The sequence below is a fragment of the Bufo gargarizans genome, chromosome 7 (assembly GCF_014858855.1).
Source record: "Bufo gargarizans isolate SCDJY-AF-19 chromosome 7, ASM1485885v1, whole genome shotgun sequence".
NCBI lineage: Eukaryota > Metazoa > Chordata > Amphibia > Anura > Bufonidae > Bufo > Bufo gargarizans.
The window spans coordinates 160,710,496-160,732,262 of record NC_058086.1 but is presented as its reverse complement, the minus strand read 5'-3'; the positions used below and the strand labels follow the sequence as shown (position 1 = coordinate 160,732,262).

The following is a 21,767-nucleotide window of genomic DNA, read 5'->3' as shown; positions in this document are numbered from 1 at the left end:
AGAAAGTTCATGCATAACAAAAAACATCATCTTGTCGGTGATTCTGCCTTCAGAAGTCTAAATGCAGGCTTTAGGTGGCCTGCTCCCCCAACACATGGGTCTCAGCTTTTCAGCCCAGCACAGGGCTCAGATCACAACATACAGGGTGTTCTCTGCTGCTGAGCCCAGCTGCCTTTTTAATGATAGCCAGGTGATGTCAAAACCCGGCCTGGAACGTGGGGAGTAGTCAACCACCCAACACTTTGACTACTCCTAATAAGAGCTGTCCCGTATCAGCTATTTACAGCCATACTAAATAGCAAAAGTGTCAATCAGCATTAGCTGCCGCTGACACATGAAAGTACCGGCTCTTACTTCACCGAGGCCAGGAACCTCGGTGACACATACCTACCATCAATGACGACCCCTTGTACCTTCCTACAATATATATATATGCACACAAACAGATGTTTCTTTTCTTAAACTGTTTTTCTGGAAATCATTTATTAATGATCTATCCTCAAGATAGGTCATCAGTATCCAATCAGTGGTGGTCCTGGCACACCCGCCGATCAGATGTTTGAAGAGGTTGTGGCACTCCAGTGAGCGCTGTGGCCTCTTACTAGACTAGAGACATCACTGGTGCCTTGCAGGTGGATACACTGGCCCATATTTACTAATACTGTCTAAAAGTGAGACAGTATAAACCTGGACAGACCATCTTAAACTGCATCAGATTTATCACAGTGTCCGATGCTGAATTATAAATCTGTCTCACCTATAGACTGTCTAGTCTAAGTTTACACCACCTATTAGTTGGCTTAGTTTGCTTAAAGGGAGTCTTTCACCAAATATGACCATTACAGACCACTCAGATCAGGTTCTCTATTACTTTCCCCAGATTACTATGATACCTTTTATATTGCAGTCCATCGCCGATTTGCTCCAAAAAACACTTTTATACCATATAGTAATTAGGTTCTGAAGGTGCCCAGGGGTCGCGTTTATGCGGTCGGTGCCCAGGCCCCTCTACGCTTTGCTTACCAAACCCCTCCTCTTTCACCCCTATGACCTGCCCTTGTTTAATCTGATTACCTCCTCCTCTCTGTCTAAAATCCTGTGCCTCCGTCGGCTGGATCGGGTTGCTCAGGCTGGCACATCCGCATTGAAAGTACCTGTTCCTCTGCCCATAATGAGCAATGCAGTGCACACACGCCAGGAATGTGTGGAGCTGCGAGGGCGCGGGATTTCAGACGGAGAGGAGGAGGTAATCAGATTAAACAAGGGCTGGCCAGAGGGGTGAAAAAGGAGGGGTTTAGTAAGCAAAGCGTAGAGGGGCCTGGGCACTGGCCGCATGAACGCCACCCCTGGGCACCTTCAGAACCTAATTACCATAAGGTATAAAAGTGTTTTTTGGAGCAAATCGGCGATGGACTGCAATATGAAAGGTACCATAGTAATCTGGGGAAAGTAATGGAGAACCTGATCTGAGTGGTCTGTAATGGTCATATTCGGTTAAAGACTGCCCTTTAAAAATGCGCCCACATTTTGTGTATTGTGCCACACTTTTTTCATGTGAAGCCAGGTCCCATTAGCTGTCATACCCCATCTCAAAAAGTGCCTAAATACTTAAAGGGGTTTTCCAAGACTTTTATACTGATAACCTTTCAACATGTGGCGGAATTGTGGTGCAATCTGCCCCAAGAAAATAGTGCACACGCTATATGATACATATATTAAAGGGGGGTTTCCAAGACTTTCATACTGATGACCTATTCTCTGGATAGACCATCAGTATCTGATCGGTGACCCCCCAGATCAGCTGTTTGAGAAGGCACTGGCGCTGGCAGTAGTGCCGCGGCCTTCTTGCAGCTTTCCCTAGGCCATATGACGTCAGGTTCATGGGTTCATGGACTAGGCGCAGCTCAGCCCATTGAAGGGAATGGGGCTGGGCTGCGATACCAAGCATGGCCGCTTCACAATGTACGGCACTGTTTGGTGAGCTGAGAGAAGGCCACAACATTACTGGGACCGCCAGCCAGTGCCTTCTCAAACAGCTGATTGGGAGTGATCCCAGGTGTCGGATCCCCAATGATCAGATACTAATGACCTATCCAGTATAAAAGTTTTGGAAAACCCCTTTAATAAATGTAGTGCAAAGCTTTGCACCAGAATTCTGCCACATTTTGATTAGTAAATCTCACCCATTGTATTTTGACCATTAGGTCTGCCCCTTCACCAGCTATCAGTTCATCAGGCCTAGAACCCACCAATCCACAGTCCAGGCTGTGACCATGGCAGAGTCTGGCCCATGAGTTTTCTGCTGAGCTGTTGACCTTATTTGTCCACCCAGCCTTCGGATGTCAGTCCAGCTCCATTTACGCACCCTTTATTATTAGAATGGGACGGATGTGCCATTGAAAAAAAAATGAATGCCTGTAGGATTTGAAAATAAAATAGAAACACACTTGGATATCAGTAGAGGGTGTCTCTGCGACTTTTCCAACTAAAGGAAGTGTTATATTTTTTGTCTGGAATTATTTCAAACACAGGCAACATTGCCAATTCTTCAGAACAATAGATTCTATTTCAGTGATTTTGTGTCCTTTGCCTGACATCACTCATTTCACAAAGCGGTTCCTCTCTCCACCTACAAATGGGAACCGGGCCAAGAAGGTTTCATAGGTTACAAAATAAAGTTGGCTGAAATGGCCATACACATGTGGGAATAAGTGATATTTCCTTAAATCCTAGTGATACTGTCAGTGCAACATGGAAAGGCCACGGAAGTTAAGTGCTTCTGCAAAAATCCATTTTTCTACATGGGAAGGACATTTCTACGACAGAGTATGTTGAGTTCATCAGGAAAAACCCACAGGCCCGCTGGTATAGAAACTGATTTATTGTCTTATGTAGGAAATGGCAATATATAGAACTGCTAGTTCACTGGGAACTTTTTAGACATAGGAAATGTCTGTAATCTAAAAATTCTGTACAACTTTTTACTAATAATGTCTCCTCTCTCATTTATCTAGCAATTTTCTTCGGGCTGGACACGCCAATAGTGGTCGGGATTGCATTTGCAGCCTTTTTAATTGGAGCACTATTAACAGGAGCTTTGTGGTGCATTTATTCTCATACAGGTATGTCTGTTGTAGATTTTATTTTGTAAACCTTAGAGTCCATAAAACAGGTTACTGGTTACTTAGGAAACTTTCATTTCTGATCATTGGCCCATGTAAAAGGCTCTTAAAGTGTTACCTGTCACTTCAACTTTTTTTTAAAGAGCAGATACAGCACTGACAGTCACTGTATGGCTATTTCAGCATTTTGCAATCCGCAAAAAACGGATCCTCAAAAAATACAGATGACGTCCGTGTGTATTCAGTTTTTTGCAGAACGGAACAGCGAGACCCTAATAGAACAGTGCTATCCTTGTCCGTTATGTGGACAATAATAGGATATGTTCTATCTTTGAACGGAAATACGGAAACGGAAGGCATATGGAGTACCTTCCTTTTTTTTTGCGGATCCATTGAAATGAATGGTTCTGTATACGGAACGCAAAAAAACGGAATGTACACTGAAAAGAAAAACGTTCATGTGCAAGAGGCCTAAAAGTCACAGAAACAGTGCAAAATACTTTTACATAGGGACAGTGACATACATGTATACAGGCAGCGCCAGGGAGAGTGGAGGCAGACTGATGAGCCTGCACCTGCATGTAAGGGCTTATTCACACGAACGTATGGGTTCTGTTGTCGTATTGCGGACCGCATATGCAGATCCGCAATAAACGGACACCGTTCCGTGTGCATTCCGCATCACGGATGCGGACCCATTCACTTGAATGGATCCGCAAATCCGGAGATTCGGAACGGAAGCATGGAACGGAAACCCACGGAAGCACTGGAGTGCTTCTTTGGGGTTCCGTTCCATACTTCCGTTCCGCACAAAGATAGAACATGTCCTATCTTTTTGCGAACGGAGGGATGCGGACCCATTTAAGTTGAATGGGTCTGGATCCGTCCCGGAGGCCTCATGAACGTTCTCTGTGCATTGCGGACCGCAAATTGCGGCCCCAATGCACGGAACAGAACCCATACGGTAACAAGCCCTAACAGTGAGCCTTCTTCAGCATCAGGATTGCAAGTCCCTGGGAATTTCATTTCAACTTCCCTCTGTTGCACAAATGTCTCTCGCTCATAAAAGAAGGCACTCAAATAGCAGCCCTTGGGAATTTCTCTGCATTTGTCCCACAACCATAAAAAGCACATTTCTTGTACTTAACATGTGTTAACAAACAGATTAAAGTGACTTCAAAGGTAAAGCTTCATTCTAAAGGAAGGCTAAAGTAAAAAAAAAAAATAATATATATCAATATAAATATATATATATATATATATATATATATAATTTGGGAATGCAAATTAGCTCTTTGAGTCAATGCTTGATCTTTTAAACAGACCTTGAATCATAATGAAGGCCTCTCACCCAGTTATGCCAGTTCTGTCTGCAGTGATGAGGGGCAATCATCCTGAAACAGCTCTCTGCAGATGAGGTACTGGCTTAGCTATTTAAGTTATGCCTCTTTTTCTTTTTGGGAAGAGAGCTGATTTGCGTTTCTTTTTCCCAGAAGAGCATGGCCTGGCCAATAAGACTCCTTACACCAAGACTACTCCTACACTAGGCTTTCTCCATAAGTAAAACATAGTATCACCTAAATCTTATTTGGGAAATGAGACAGGCCTTATGTGACAGGAGCGACTACTCCCAATGTTCTGTTTGCACTGGAGACAATGTAATCCTAAGCTCCGCAATGCCCACTTTCTGCACGATTAGGGCTCTTTCAAAAGGAGCGTGTCCATTGCGGGAATCACCCGCAAGGGACACGCTCGTGTGAAAGAGCCCTTTTGGAGAGAGCTTGGTGATGAAGGGCTATTTATTTTGACGGTTCCGAAAAGTAGCAACCTCAGCCCTTCTCACCTCCAGGGCGTATGCACAGTGAATTTGGGTGTATAGCGCCTGGCGTCAGCGCTTCTCTGCGCCTGAGCCAGACAAGTGGGACAGGGCATGCCTGTACGGTTCACATGCATCCTGAATGACCAGGAGTGCACCATCACTGCTCACAGCCCTCAATCAGAGAAGTACTTAAGACAGGAGCTGTACGCCCAGCATTACTGTGCACCTGGGTGAGATGTGGAGTAGTGACGGGATGATGTTGCTTCTGCTGTAAAATATGAGGCAGGAAGAGGGCACCCGCGAACTTGACTTGAAGGATGCAAGAGCCAGACTCCTTGACTTCAAAGGCAGGAGTATAGAATAAAGATGATTTTCTCTGCAACCATGGGACACAATAGCAGAAATAACTGCACTATGGGGGAAAACATGCTTGAAATAATAAGGTAATGCTCCTAATGAAATGTTGAATATCTGGATGTCAGGTTCCCTTTCATGTGCAGTACATTTTTATTTGCAAAGAAACAGAGAAATATTGGGACAAAAGCCATAGGCAGTTGGGTAGATTGTATATCTAACAAATGGTACATCACATACAGTCGAATGGAGACCAGTGCAATGGCCAGGAGGGGACACTGGCTGACCTGTTACATGTGCGCTTGGCTGCTGAAGGCATCTGTGTTGGTCCCATGTTCATATGTGCCCCCATTACTGAGAAAAGTGATATTTTAATATATGCAAATGAGCCTCTAGGAGCAACGGGGGCGTTGCCGTTACACCTAAAGGCTGCACTTCCTCTCCAACTGCTGTGCTCTCTGCACTTTGATTGACAGGACCAGTTATATAATGACATTTTCACTGCCTGGCCCTATCCATCAAAATGGAGATGGTGCGGCAGCTACAGAGAGAACAGAGTCTCTAGGTGTAACAGCAACGCCCTAGTTGCTCCTAGAGGCTCATTTCCATATATTAAAACTTAATTTTTCTCAGCAATGCGATCACATATGAACATGGAACCAACACAGATGTCTTCAGCTGCTAAGCGCACATGCAACAGGTCAGCCAGTTCCTTAGATACAAACCTGCTGACAGATACCTTTTAAGGTATCTCAACACTCAAACTGCAGTTTAAATGACAAAATATATTGACCCTCACTAATTTCTAGAGGCACAATGTTAAAGTTTTGGTGTCAGTCATATGTCCTATTGCCTTACAGCTCTACAGTTGTCTACCAGTTCATATAAAATACAGATTTTTGTATTCATTCATAATGGAAACAAGATAGATAAACATGTTTTTCATTAATCCTATTCCTCAAAATGTTATTTTCCAGAAACGCTTGAATCCAAAGTCATAATTTCACACTTCATTTCATGATTAAAATCCTGGGTGACATCACTTTATGGCGTGCTGTAACCTAGAACGAACCAGATTTGTGTAGAGCACTTAAAAGAGCGCACAGAACAAATTATGTTTAGTGTTTTCCGAATGACTAGAAAAATGTATTTTTAGGGTTTTAGAACAGCACTAACATTACTGAAAGTAAAATGTATAGTCTTGGCCAAAAGTTTTGAGAATTACATAAATATTGGAAATTGGAAAAGTTGCTGCTTAAGTTTTTATAATAGCAATTTGCATATACTCCAGAATGTTATGAAGAGTGATCAGATGAATTGCATAGTCCTTCTTTGCCATGAAAATTAACTTAATCCCCCAAAAAACTTTCCACTGCATTTCATTGCTGTCATTAAAGGACCTGCTGAGATCATTTCAGTAATCGTCTTGTTAACTCAGGTGAGAATGTTGACAAGCACAAGGCTGGAGATCATTATGTCAGGCTGATTGGGTTAAAATGACAGACTTGACCTGTTAAAAGGAGGGTGATGCTTGAAATCATTGTTCTTCCATTGTTAACCATGGTGACCTGCAAAGAAACGCTTGCAGCCATCATTGCGTTGCATAATAATGGCTTCACAGGCAAGGATATTGTGGCTACTAAGATTGCACCTCAATCAACAATTTATAGGATCATCAAGAACTTCAAGGAAAGAGGTTAAATTCTTGTTAAGAAGGCTTCAGGGCATCCAAGAAAGTCCAGCAAGCGCCAGGATAGTCTCCTAAAGAGGATTCAGCTGCGGGATCGGAGTGCCACCAGTGCAGAGCTTGCTCAGGAATGGCAGCAGGCAGGTGTGAGCGCATCTGCACACACAGTGAGGCGAAGACTTTTGGAAGATGGCCTGGTGTCAAGAAGGGCAGCAAAGAAGACACTTCTCTCCAAAAAAAAACATCAGGGACAGATTGATCTTCTGCAGAAAATATGGTGAATGGACTGCTGAGGACTGGGGAAAAGTCATATTCTCCGATGAAGCCTTTCTCCGATTGTTTGGGGCATCAGGAAAAAGGCTTGTCTGGATAAGAAAAGGTGAGCGCTACCATCAGTCCTGTGTCATGCCAACAGTAAAGCATACTAAGACCATTCATGTGTGGGGTTGCTTCTCATCCAAGGGAGTGAGCTCACTCACAATTTTGCCCCAAAACACAGCCATGAATAAAGTATGGTACCAAAACACCCTCCAACAGCAACTTCTTCCAACAATCCAACAACAGTTTGGTGAAGAACAATGCATTTTCCAGCACGATGGAGCACCATGCCATAAGGCAAAAGTGATAACTACGGTAAGTGGCTAGGGGACCAAAATGTTGACATTTTGAGTCCATGGCCTGGAAACTCCCCAGATCTTAATCCCATTGAGAACTTGTGGTCAATTCTCAAGAGGCGGGTGGACAAACAAAAACCCACTAATTCTGACAAACTCCAAGAAGTGATTATGAAAGAATGGGTTGCTATCAGTCAGGAATTGGCGCAGAAGTTGATTGAGAGCACGCCCAGTCGAATTGCGGAGGTCCTGAAAAAGAAGGGCCAACACTGCAAATACTGACTCTTTGCATAAATGTCATGTAATTGTCGATAAAAGCCTTTGAAACGTATGAAGTGCGTGAAATTATATTTCACTACATCACAGAAACAACTGAAACAAAGATCTAAAAGCAGTTTAGCAGCAAACTTTGTGAAAACTAATATTTGTGTTATTCTCAAAACTTTTGGCCACGACTGTACTTAAAAACTTCACTCGTGATATACAAACTTTATTGTAAAATAACCCGCACTATGTAATGTCACCATCTATTAGCCCATCTATTCTAGATTTTCTTAGCACAGTACATTTGCTAGTTAATGTATGAATACCTTACCATTGTATCTTATTTCCTGTTTGACTTTCTTGTTGTATTAAAGGGGTTTTCTAGGAGTTCGATAGTTGTGGTTTATCTTCAGAATAGGTCATCAATATCTGATTGGTGGGGGTCCCACACCGAGCTCCCCTGCTAAGCAGTTTAAGGAGGCTGTGGCGCTGGGGTGAGCACTGTCACGAGCAGAGCTTGATATTGCAGCACAGGCCTATTCCCTTGAATGGGACTGAGCTGCACCTAGGCCATATGACCAAAGAATGTGATGTCACTGGCCTAGGAAGAGGCTGCAGCTCTCAAAAGCCTATCACAGCCTTTTCAAATAGCTGATTGTCAGAGGTGCTGGGACTCGGACCCTCGCCGATCTGATATTGATGACCTATTCTGAGGACAGGTCATCAATATCTTACTCCCTAACTCTTTGTTAATTAGTTTCTTAATGCATATTTATAGTAGTAAGAGCTTCGTTTTGCTAATACAGAGTTACAAATCCCATGCATAGGCATAGAGATAAAATAAAAAAAATTCTGGCAGCCTCCACTAGGGGAGCTTACTACATGCAGGCTTATTTCTGACTTTAATGTATAAGCAGTATGCAGTAAGCTCCTAACTCCCCCTAGTGGTGGTAACAGTCTTTCCGAATTTTGTTATTTGAAGGGGTTGTCCCACAGTACTCATTTTTGCTGTTTGCAGGATAGATAATAAATGTCTGATTGCTGAGGGTCCCACCACTGGAGCCCCCAGTGATCACTAGAACAGGGATCCTGTACCTCGTCAATGCATGACCTCAGTGAGGAGGTGTTTCCATAGAGCAGTAGTCATGCATGCACGCTGTTCCTTTCAGTATCTATGAGGCTGATGTAAACGGACAAGTGCAGCATTCAGATTGTTGGGAATACTTGGAAAGACATTTGTACTGAATGACAGAAGTGCACCCCATGAGCAGAAGTCCAGTCCAAGTCACAGATTCAGGGTCCAATCACACGTCAGTATTTTTCTATATCCCGAATTTTGGTCCGTTTTTTGCAGATCCATTGTTCCTGAAAATGTTTCCGTATGTCATCAGTTTTTTTCGGATCCATTGACTTTGTATTGTACCAGGAACCGATTTTTGCGGATAATAATAGGACAAGTTTTATATTTTATCAGACATGCAGAACGGAACAACGGAAACTGATTTTTTTCAGGACCCATTAAAAATGAATAGGTACGCAACTGGTCCGCATCCGTTCCGCAAAAAACGGAACGGATCTGGAAAGAAACAACGAACGTGTGAATGGACCCTTAGGCAGCCATCGATATGTTAGACAGTCTTGTCCTTATACTTCAAAGCCTCTCAACTCTCCCTGAAAAGCAGATGTTGGTTGAGAGAAGGGTGGGGCATGTTGGACTTCAACATACCTGATCCTTTCGTTCCCAGGGTAGAGAGGCCAACCCCAGAGGAATCTGGCAGCGGCATTCTTCCCCTCTCCCGTTCACAACACATCCATTCTTGGCCGAGTTGAGCATGGAGTTGCTCATCTCATGTCAATGCCCAGCTTAAATATCCTCTGACATAAGGCTCACTCGCTTTTTCTAGCATTTGAGTTGCGAATGCAGAGAGTCTGACTGTTCCCCAGTCATCACTCAGCCAAGGAAACGTGCATAGGCAGACCGCCCACCACAAATTAATGTACAACACGTTCCCTTATACATTCCATATTTCAACAAATAAAGGCTTCTCCACCCCTGTGGTTTGGGGAATACATTCCTCGTGGAACAGCTGAATATTTTGCACTACAAATAGTGTGTCTCTGCAATCTGAAAAAAAAAAGAAAAAAAAAGACTTTTCAGGCACATTTTATGGAGGAAATGCTGGAACCCATCATTATATTGCTACATGTACAATGATTGATTACCTGCCGGCAGAAAAATGCACTTTCACAAGGGAGTGGTGCAGAACGTCTTTATGGGTTTTCAAATATTTGGTGAGAATATTAGCATTTGAGCATAATTACAGTGTTATGGAGGAGCCACAGATGTTAGGCCTCGTTTTTTTTTAAGGTCCGCAAAAACGGGGTCCGTAGGTCCGTGATCCGTGACCGTTTTTTCGTCCGTGGGTCTTCCTTGTTTTTTGGAGGATCCACGGACATGAAAAAGGAAAAAAAAATCTATGTCAAGTTTGCCATTGAAATGATAAAAAAAAAACGGACACAGATCACGGACACGGATCACGGACACGGATGACAATCTTGTGTGCATCCGTGTTTTTTCACGGACCCATTGACTTGAATGGGTTCGTGAACCGTTGGCCGTGAAAAAAATAGGACAGGCCAGGAAACACGGATCACGGATGCGGCTGCCAAACGGTGCATTTTCAGATTTTTCCACTGACCCATTGAAAGTCAATGGGTCCGCGAAAAAAAACGGAAAACGGCACAACAGCCAGATGCACACAACGGTCGTGTGCATGAGGCCTTAGGCAGTATCATGTAATACTTCTATGTGTTAAAGGTTTTAGTAATGCCGGTAAGGCTGCGTTCACATTACCGTTTTGTTTTCCGTTCTTCTGATCTATTAGAAGAACAGGAAAATTAAATAAAAAATGGATCCTTTGTTTTGAGGATCTGTTGTGCTAATTTTGCATCCGTTTGTGTAAGTTCTGTCAGTGATCCGTTATTTTTGATGGGAGAAAAAGTCCTCCTCCCATAAGGGTTGGGTTTCCTTTGTTTTTCTGCTTCATTGGGGCAAGTTTGAGAATGCAGTTGCACCCCTAGTACAAGGGTCAGCAACTTTTGGCACTCCAGCATTTGCAGAATTACTATTCTCAGCATACTCCCTTCACTTCTACAGGAGTTCTGAAAACAGCCAAACAAGTGTACATGCTGGGAGTTGTAGTTTGACCACAGCTGGAGCTCCAGAGGTTTCTGATCCCTGCCCCAGTACATAGTTTATAAGGAAGGTAGCTTATAGGGTCTCATTAGTTTTGGTAAAATATAATTTTAATTTTTTGTATTTTTTTTTATTTGAGCCATTTTGTTATTATCTACATACTTTATAGTCTTTTACTATTTGCGCCATACACGTACCTATAGATCAACCTATATAATGTGCATAGAAAACACTCTACGTAGTTACCCAGATCCTTAAAACACATAGAGGAAGATTTATCAAAACTGGTGTAAAGCAGAACTGGCTTAGTTGCCCATAGAAACCTGTCAGATGTCACCTTTCATTTTTCAGAGCTCCTTTGGGAAATGAAAGGTGGAATCTGATTGTTTGCTATGGGCAACTAGGCCAATTTTCCTTTACACCCGTTTAGACTAATCTCACTGATAATGTACGGTACAGGGACAGCTGTGAGTGAAGGCGCTCCTCTTCCTGTGATATGACACTTGTTACTATTGCTGTTATAAAACTACAGTAAATTGGTCAGTGACGTATAACATTGGTAATATAGCGTTACATTGTGTTTATGGCTGAGCAATTTTGCTTTAACCATAATTGTGTCTGTGGAGCCCCCTAGCTGGTTGTTGGTATACTACAGTGCATGATGTGCATAGGAACAGACACTCGCCAGCAGATGTACAGTACTGGGAGAAACTCTTTCAGGATATACAAGGCTTCCTAGTTAATTATAGCATATTTTACAATGTAAAATAAATGTTTTGGGATATTTTTTTCTGATCGAAGGTACAGGGGTATTATACAGTATACAGAAATCTTTTTTCTTTTATGTGAGTGTCGAATAATGTGTTGACGCACTACAGTGTATGCAACCATCAGATTCTCCCCAGTTACACACTGGTGACTTATGTAATGTATGTGACATTAAAAATGTATCATTGGAAAATTATTTTAACCACTAAGGCCCCTTGCAGACGAGCGTGTCCGGATTAGGCCCGGATGCGTCCCGGGTGCATTGCGGCAAACCCGCGCGAGTAGGTACCCAATTGCAGTCAGTTTTGACTGCGATTGCGTTCCATTGTTCAGTTTTTATCGCGTGGGTGCAATGTGTTATGCATGCGCATGATAAAAAACTGAATGTGGTACCCAGACCCGAACTTCTTCACTGAAGTTCAGGTTTGGGTTCGGTGTTGTGTAGATGTAATTATTTTAAAATAATAACATTCTTTAATACAGAATTCTTAGTAGAAGGTCAATTGAGGGTTAAAAAAAAAAAAAAATAACTCACCTCCTCCAATTGATCGCGTAGCTGCCGATCTCCTGTTCTTTCTTCAGGACCTGTCAAAGGACCTGTGGTGATGTCACTGAGCTCATCACATGGTCCAATCACATGGTCCATCACTACGGCGATGGACCATGTGATTGGACCATGTGATGTGACGTCACCACAGGTCCTTTAGCTGGCAGCTCATGATTAAAGAAGTAAGAAGAGATCGGCAACTTCGCGATCAAGAGGAGGAGGTGAGTTAATTTTTTTTATTTTATACCCTCAATTGACCTTCTACTAAGCATTCTGTATTAAAGAATGCTATTATTTTCTCTTATAACCATGTTATAAGAGAAAATAATACAGTGAATAGACCTTCATCTTAGAAACTATGATTGAAAATCGCACCGCATCCGCACTTGCCCGCGGATGCTTGCGATTTTCACGCAGCCCCATTCACTTCTACGGGCCTGCGTCGCGTGATAAACGCACAATATAGAGCATGCTGCGAAAATCACCGCTCATGTGCACAGCCCCATAGAAATGAATTGGGTCCAGATTCAGTGCGGGTGCAATCCGTTGACCTCACGCATTGCACCCGCGCGGAAAACTCGCCCGTGGGAAGGGGGCCTAAGGGTTCATGGGTCATAAGAAGCTGTAATACCAAGAATGAGAGGTCTGCAGCATTGGGCAAAGCACAGGTTTTACCTTTTTCTTCCAGGCACTGTGTAGAGAACTGCTGATGTATAGGACTGTGTCACATTTGCTGCAAAGCACCAGGTTGGATTGTTGTACTTTGTAATGTACAAAGTTGTATTTTCTAATGGCACATTTAATGTTGAGTACAATGCAGTTAAAACTGACCTGTTACCTTCATTCTCTGGGTCAGTACTAACACAGCAGTATCACATTTCTACAGTTTTTTATGTGTTTTAATGCGACTTTAAGGCTACTTTCACACTAGCGTTGTTAGAATCCAGAAAACTGTATGCAAACGGATGTCTTCTTTTTCCAGATCCGTCTCATCCGGTTTCACACGGAATAACAGATCTGGTATTTAAACTTTTTTCAAAGATCAAAATCGAAACTAGCTCCTCCTATATCCCGACGCAGGCACAGACGGGAAAACCGGTGACGCGGCAATTTCCAGAACACTTGGTACCGGATCTGGCATTAATACATCTCTATAGAAATTAATGCCAGATCCAGCAAGTTCGGTATTGTTCCGGGGTTTTGTCCAAATACCGTACAAGGGACGGAACGGAAGACATCCTGATGCATACTGAACGGATTGCTTTCTATTCAGAATGCATTAGGACACAACTGATTTTTTTCCGGTATTGAGACCCTTTACCGGATTTCAATACCGGAAAAGAATAACGCTAGTGTGAAAGTACCCTAAGATTATATATTTTTTTTCTTACGTCGTTCACCTTACCTGATAAAAACATTTATAATTCAGGAGTTTTGGGACGTGGTGGTGCAAATTATCTTTATTTTCTCATTTATTTTTATTATAGGGAAAGGGAAGTGATTTAAATTTGTACATATTTTGTAATATTTTAAACCTTTTTTTTTTTACATTTAAAGGAGGAATAAAAGAGGAATTGTACAAGGTAGATTTCTAAGGAAGTCTTTAGGAAGTCTGAATTAAGTAAACATGCTACATGAAACCTTCCAGTATCTACTTAGTGTTACATCTATTAGTTCAGGCTTTCTGTACCAGAATTAAGGGCTCTCTGATTATTCATTTTAGGCATCTATAGAAACTAGTTGTGTAGTATAACTATGAGTCAGGCCATGGGTGCTGCGTGACTACAGATGTAGTTACCGCTCCACTATTGCATATGGCTGTAGGAAATGGATCATGCTCATTTCACGATAAGTTTGGACAAACATTTGCTGTAATAATGCAGGAGGATGGCATTATAAGCAGGCCGTGCTTAGATTACACTCCTCGCTGTCATCTGTAGGAATTATTTTGGTTTTATGTCAGTCCATTCCAAACCTCATACAAGCCACAACAGCAGGGCAGGACACTTGTGGTTTGTGACGTCAGTGGAATGTGTAAGGTGGAGGAAATCTGAAGTTTCAAGCTGCATTTTCAGTCTTCAGGAAAAAAGAACTTAAAAGCTAAACTAGAAGAGAGTAACTGACCTAATGTAGTTTGAGTCATTTGAGACGGATAACATGGCATCGTTTTTGTCAGATGTTTTTAGATGACGACGTACCATAACAACCCAAGGAACCAACTTGCCCACTTCAAAACTTCTTAAAGGGATTATGCTTTAATTATTGTTAAAAAAATAAAAACCAGACATTATATAGTACATGACAGTCTCTTTCTAACAAAGGTAGAACCAGTCTGGTACCTCACATGGATCCAGAGATCTCCTCATTCAATGCAACTCAGGTGGTGTGTCCTTTCTGCTGCATATCTCCCCTATCACAACTCAGGGGGCATGCCTTTTCAGCTGCAGCTCTCTCCCTGTAACTGTCACAGCTTTTAACAGAAGATATTGCTGGTGGCAGGTAAAGACTGGAACTGAGCATGTGCGTCCACCTCAGCAATATTACTGAGGTGGACAGAGAAATAAGGAAAAAAACTGACAGCAGGTGATGCTATATACAGACAACTCAGTGACTATACTAACAAGAAGTGGTAAATTCCTTTACATCATTGTTTTTATTACTTTAGGCCCCAGATTATTGGGTTTTCTATTACAGGATGCCAGATTAAGAGAACTTTAGTGTATGTATAGATGTCTTGCTAAGAGAGAAAAATACTGCAGTCAGCAGTATTTAATCATGCTCAACCCATTATAATATTTAGTTATGATGATCATATATATATATATATATATATATATATATAATTATATATCTATTTTTCTTTACAAATATTTTTTCTTTACAATTTTTTTCTTTACAATTTTTTTCTTTGCAAATTTTTTTATTCTAATTTAACATTTTCATGGTAACAATGCAAGAGAATGACACAAAGCCAACAAGTAACCGTCAGTTAGAGTTATGGGTCAATACACAGAAGCGGGGACCTCTGGATGGCTTACAAAAAAGAAAAAGTTGATTTGTCAAACTAAAGCTTGAAGGGTCCTTAGGGACAGTTGCCAACGGTCATAAAGCAGAAACAGAATAAATCAGTGCATCGTGCATGGTAGAACAAACATAATGTAGGTGCACAGTCACAATTAAAGGGATAGTCAGGCATAGCATTCTTCAATGTTACTGTGTGAGATCTATATACACACTAATACCTCATCTAATATGCAGTAAGAGGTTCTTAACAGTTATATTTTTTTATCAAAAAGTATCTGGGCCCATCCACCAGCAGCAAGGTGACCTTGATACTGATGGGTAGCTAGCTCTAAACCTATTTCTATGCCGTTCATGAGCACCTACTTTCAAGGAAAGCGGGAAATTTGCAGGGAATGGCCCTAATTTTTAGAGATAGACCCTACAAATTTGAGCTGTTAAGTCATGAAACCAATGGGGTCTAAGTTAACACCATAAATGGGTGGCCCTGCACTGCTTGGGGGCATTGCCAGGGTGGGGCCTGTTTGTTTCTGATCTACCAACTACAAAGTTGTTCAAGCATGAACGGATGAAGTAGGATAGGAGAAGCCTCTTCAAACTATCATAAAATAGAGGAAAGGGGAAAAAAGACAGAAAAAAGGAGGGGAGTGTAGTAGTCTTTTGTGGGGTAGCAGATAAATAAGAAGGAACATTGGAAAACTTTTGTACCCTGTTATATTGAAAGTAAGTTAATATTACTTTTACAAGGAAGGCAGTGGTGTAGGGATCGCCATAGCAATAGCTATGGGGCCCTACGCCACTGGGGGCCCGCCGCCGACTGAGGATTCAAAAAATAAAAATAAAATTCATGTGGCGAGTGGGCCAGGCGTGGTGCTGTGATAAGGGACGGTCGGACTCGGAGCCGGAGGGCGGAGGTAGAGAGGCAGTCTGGGAGGTGGTTCGCCGGAAGTGGAGGAGGCGGAGTCGCAGACTTGGAGCGGCACGTACAAAGATAGGAAGCTGCGAGGTGAGCTGCTGGAGTGTGGGTGGGTCCGGGGCCCACTGCTCCTGGGGGGGGCCCACTGAGCCAGCTCACTCCTGCAGCTGCATAGGTCCCAAATGTTGCCGGCGGCTGCCTGCATGTCCCGGCTTATGATAAGCCCAGCCATGCAGGCAGTGTGCTGCCTGCCTCTCACTGTGCCAGTCTGCGACCCTTGGCTCCGCCTCCTCACACAGCCAGGGAAAGGATCTCGGGCCTTGAGAGAGAGAGACTTGCAGAAGGAGCGGCCGGGTCCCAGGAAAATAGCCCGATCATTGCCTCCACCTTCTGCAGTCCTCCGTGCTCCTGACATGCCCCACGTTCTTCTGTGATCACCAGAGGGTGACCACTCAGTGTGGCTACCATCACTGCAGAGTTCCTTCCTGTCCTGCTTGCTGCTGGCCTGTCTTCAAACTAAAGCTAGTAAGGTCCTTCTTTTTTTTTTTCCTTCTTTTGTCCAGTTGTTTAATTTTAACCCCTTGAGGCTCAGCCATGTCACAGGGACAAAGCTTTTTCCATTAGCCAAATAGTGAGTCTCAGCCAGCACCACTCCCCTCCCATGATGTCCTATTTACTTATAATTAGGACACGCTGTAAGATTTAGCATGGAGAAGTAGTACTTGTCATGCTAAATCTTTAGAGTGTGTCCTTAGTAGGTGTTGTCAGTAGTTACTGTCACTCAGCGCTGCTGTCACCACCAAGTATCGCTGATGACCCACCTTTAGGGTCCAGTCACACGACCGTAATTCTGGGTCCGCCTACGTGCCACAATTTTGCGTAATGTGTGCGGACCCATTCATTTCAATCGGGCTGCAAAAGATGCGGACCTCAACAGTTGTCAGTGTTCCCCTTTACAGAGAGAAGAAGGGGGCCCGTATAGAAAGGATCAATATGATCCTTCGTTCACATCACCGTTCAGCCATTCCGTTCTCCAGCTCAGTTTAGGAGCAGGAGAATGGAAAGGACAGATTCGGAACATAACGGTAAAAATGTGAAAATAAATACAAGACGGGTCCGCATGACAAGCGGAGAGACGGATCCGATCTTGCAATGCATAGGTGGCTGTTTCTTCGCCAAAATGCCATTAACCATTACCACACCACACTATTAAATAATGCAGCTGTGCCTGCCAGGCTTGAGCAGGTATATGTGTGAATAGGGAAGATGCTGAGATCTGGCTGTACCTCACAGTGAGGTACAGCCGGATCTCAGTATCTTCCCTAATCCATATTCACACATATACCTGCTCAAGCCTGGCAGGCACAGCTGCATTATTTAAAGGGGGGGCCATACAAATTTTTTGCTATGGGGCCTAGTCATTTCTAGCTACGCCCCTGAAGGAAGGACAAATGTTTTTTGATGTAGGGCAATGGAAATTTTGTACAAAAATTAGGGACTTCTTTTGAAAGGATGGGCAGAACCGTCCATCCAAAAAAGGATGTGGCCCTTGGTTCAACACATTTACAATAGTTTTCACCAGAAAATAGCTGGCATGTGGCGGATAGACAGCACAAAATGCAGAAAGGAAATGGTGCCATGGAGACCTAGGAGTAGAGGAGCTTCAGGCTTGTGGCCTTCAATGCCAACCACATAACCAGGCAAAATGTTACCTTTCTACTAAAAAGTTGTTAATATGAAACAGCTGGTGCTTCTGCTTTACATTAAGTTCCTTTGCCACCTTAGAGGTTGATCAGTTTTACATTCATTGAAGTATGTAATAAAATTATGAACTTAGCAGGTTATTCCTGAGCTCATGAAGATACAATAGTTTTTTTTCATACACTGCTCTTTAGGACATTTTAGTGCCATAATAGGATTTCTAAGAAGTGAGGAATACAAAATAAATCAAAACAAGATCTGGAAATCCTCTTAACTTAAATAAACCTTCGCATCACCTTGGCCATGATCTAAAACGTATTTCCATCTGTGCTGAGGGACATACTTGAAACCGCTGCAAAAACTTGGGTAATAGGATTTGAGTCAACCTGGGCAATGCACTCTTGTCTCAAATTTCCACCCTTCATATGAAAACATTGGGATTTAGATAAGTAAAGAGGGTAATGACTGCAGAAGTGAATTCTGGTGCCTAATCATGAGCTGAGAATAGGGGGACTAGAGGGCAAAGTAAAAACAATATATACATTACCGAAGGTTGCTATACCAACCAATAAGGGCTAATCCATGTGGATTAATTGTATTATCCAGATGTTCATAGCGTATGTATTTGATAATGTGTAGCCATCTGTTTCTAAGAGGATATTTCCCCTCAACGATTTGTTAACTCTTTACACTTTTCAGAATGGATTTGACTATTGATCTACTCTATCTCTAGTCCTTTTGGCTATAGGTGTCACATCCTATAGAAAAAAAACTGTATATTCTTGTATGGCCATTTTAATTATCTCACAAAGGTTTTGGGATACATCTCTTGGAAACCTTACCATAATGAAAATTTGAAAAGTAACACATAACTGTCCAGCCTCAACAGCTGTGATCAGAACTAACTCTAATCCTGGAAAGTTAACAGTCAATAGCGTCCGTAGGTGTTTGACATAGCAAGGAAGCTCCTGGTGGAATTACTATTCGGCAACTAGAAATTAGCAAACCACTCAAAATTCAATCTGGGTTTGATCCAGTCTAATTGCTTCACCTATTAGATTCTGGTCAAAATGTATTCTACCTGAATTTAAAGTGCTCCAATTGGCCTAATGTGTATGACACTCTATTTCATACTATGACAATATGTTTTCTCTCATTTATCAATTTTTTAAAATATATTTGCCCTATTTGAATCACCAAAAATTTGGATTTGGATCCAACTTGAATTTTTACAAAATTGGGGTCAAATCCAGTTTAGAATCAATTCCCTCTTCTCTATTGGCAACTCATATGGACTTGTATTCAGGATTTCAGTGGTGCTTTTATGCACTTTAGTGTTTTTTGCAGCATTTCTTGCTGTAAAAACTTCAACTCCCAGATGTTTGCTAAAGTTTTATGGGATAAATAGAGGGCAGAGAAGCAAATTTTATCTACTGGCATTCTGGTTAATCAGTTGGCTTATTGTGGCTGTACCTTTTTTGAAAAACAGTGTGTAGAAGGTTTTGCCATTTTTTTCTGCCGTTTTCACAACAAAGTTGTTCACACAGTCATTTAGAAGAAAATGAGCATGAAAAATCATGTGCATAAGGAACCTTACATAGTATTTTTATGGGATCAAAAAGTGAAATCTCACTTAAAAATCTAATATACAGTATCCAAACATCTAAATAAACTTACAGAGATGCCTTCAATAGAGTTAAAGTGGAGTTTCATGCATTGGGCAGAATCAGAAAAGACTCCATATGTTGCTTACTTTTACAGTACTTTTCCATTTAGAGGGATGAGAAATCAGAGCTTTCTCAGAGGGCCTCAGCTTGCTTCCTCTGTCTCTAAGTAATAATACATGTGTGATCATCAAATAATAGAAGTAAACAAGATGGGATATCTTTCTGTACCAGACCTGTAGCTAATGTTTTCCAGAATGAAATAATAGCCTTAGTTTATTGACAAGAGCAGAACCATTGGAAAACAATGATGTCATCATACATGTTTACAGCGATGGGTGAGATGATGACTTGAAAAACTGGAACATGGAGGACCTGTACATTTGTTCCCTTCCTTCCATGTGATGTCACAACTTTTGGTGTTTTTTGAGACTGTTGTAACAACTCCATCGCTACCCTTTAATGATGCAATTCGCACGATTTATTACTTCGTGTAGAATTACTTATTAATTCTGAAAAAGTCCACATTATGGGTTTTATAATTGCCTGTTGTAATTCTGAGAATCTGAGCCAGCACATTGCTAGACTAATGTGTTTATGTGGACATCTGGATATTTCTGTCTGCATAGGTCCTTGGCAGTGGATACTTCCTATTTTAGCTGATTAGGCTTTGGGGTGGGCATGCTACATGCCATTCAATTATAGCCAGAATGCAGCTCATAATGTTGGCAGACTTTGCCTGTTACGGTAAATTATGAAATATTTGGACAGTGTAGATATCACTTCTATTTTCATTTATCTGTTTTTTATACATTATAAGTTATGAAATAGCCTACATTTCCTCCTTCACCTTTTCTGCCCATCTGACTCTTAACTGATATTAATTTGAAAAACACGCCACCTAGAGGTGTCTTATGTGGGGCTGTCTTCAAGTATGGTATATGAACAGCATATATACAATGTTAGTCTGTGGTCTATCTGCTGTTGCTTCTGGGAGAGCAAAGTAATATGGTTATGACTGCTACAAGAAAGGGTTTATCTGCAAGGTAATCATCATTAGACTTGTAGGGGGATGACTGTAATGACTGATAGTATGACAGTTCTTGATACACCTAGATAAACATGCATACAGAGGAGCAGTGCATTGAAAAGTATAATGTTGTAAGCCCTAGTGTGAGCTCTACTTCAGTCACCACCCCGACTCCTCCCTGGTCTGACTGATGGTCTGACCAAGGGTATTAAATGAGACTCTCTGCTGTGCTGAATTTCCAGACAGAGAACAACTCTGGACAAAAAATAGTGTACGTGAGGGGAAAAAACTATATCCAGAAAACCAATTACCCATGTTTTTTTAGTTTTTTTTTAATAAAAAATAACTGCGTAGCAAGTTCACATATTGGTTGATAATGTGATGAAAAAACTAATGGGTATCCCTTTGCAGGTAAAGCAATCATGTTAGGAACATTTTTTATTTTAAATATATTGCGAGACATGACAAATCAAGCTTTAACACACGAAATATCCAAATAATCTCCAGGTCAAATTGACAATAAGGAAGCTAAGACATGGAGATCTGTTTGTCAAAGTGTCAGAGTCCTCACAAGCTGCACAGACCATTTTTATTGACTGACAAAAAAGTGACCACAAATGACCACAAGCACAGTGTTAGGACCCTTCTAAACAAATCCCCATATCACAGCTTAAGGCCTCATGCACCCGACCTTTGTTGTGGTCTGCATCCAAGCTGCATTTTTTGTGGCTCGGGTGCGGACCCATTCACTTCAATGGGGCCTCAAAAGATGCGGACAGCACTCCGTATGCTGTCTGCATCCGTTGCTCCATTCCGTGGCCCCGCAAAAAAATATATAGCATGTCCTATTCTTGTCCGTTTTGCGGACAACAATAGGCATTTCTACAATGGGCCGCCCGTTCCGCAAATTGCGGAAGGCACACAGGCGGCTTCCGTTTTTTGCAGATCCGTCGTTTGCGGACCGCAAAAAAAGGAACGGTCGTGTGCATGAGGCCTAAGGCTACATGCACACAATGCAGCGGATCCGTGTTCTTGTTTTTTTTTACATCCTTTACATCCACATC

At 42.0% G+C, this 21,767-nt stretch overlaps 1 protein-coding gene across 3 annotated transcripts in view; it reads left to right on the top strand.

The window, feature by feature from the left end:
- The window catches only part of TGFBR3 (transforming growth factor beta receptor 3), a 191,470-nt gene that overhangs the window by 159,417 nt on the left and 10,286 nt on the right, over positions 1-21,767 (top strand). For all 3 annotated transcript variants that reach the window (XM_044300757.1, XM_044300756.1, XM_044300755.1), the window contains one exon: positions 3,015-3,122. In XM_044300757.1, the coding sequence (XP_044156692.1) occupies positions 3,015-3,122 (108 nt within the window). The remainder of the gene's footprint in view (positions 1-3,014; positions 3,123-21,767) is intronic.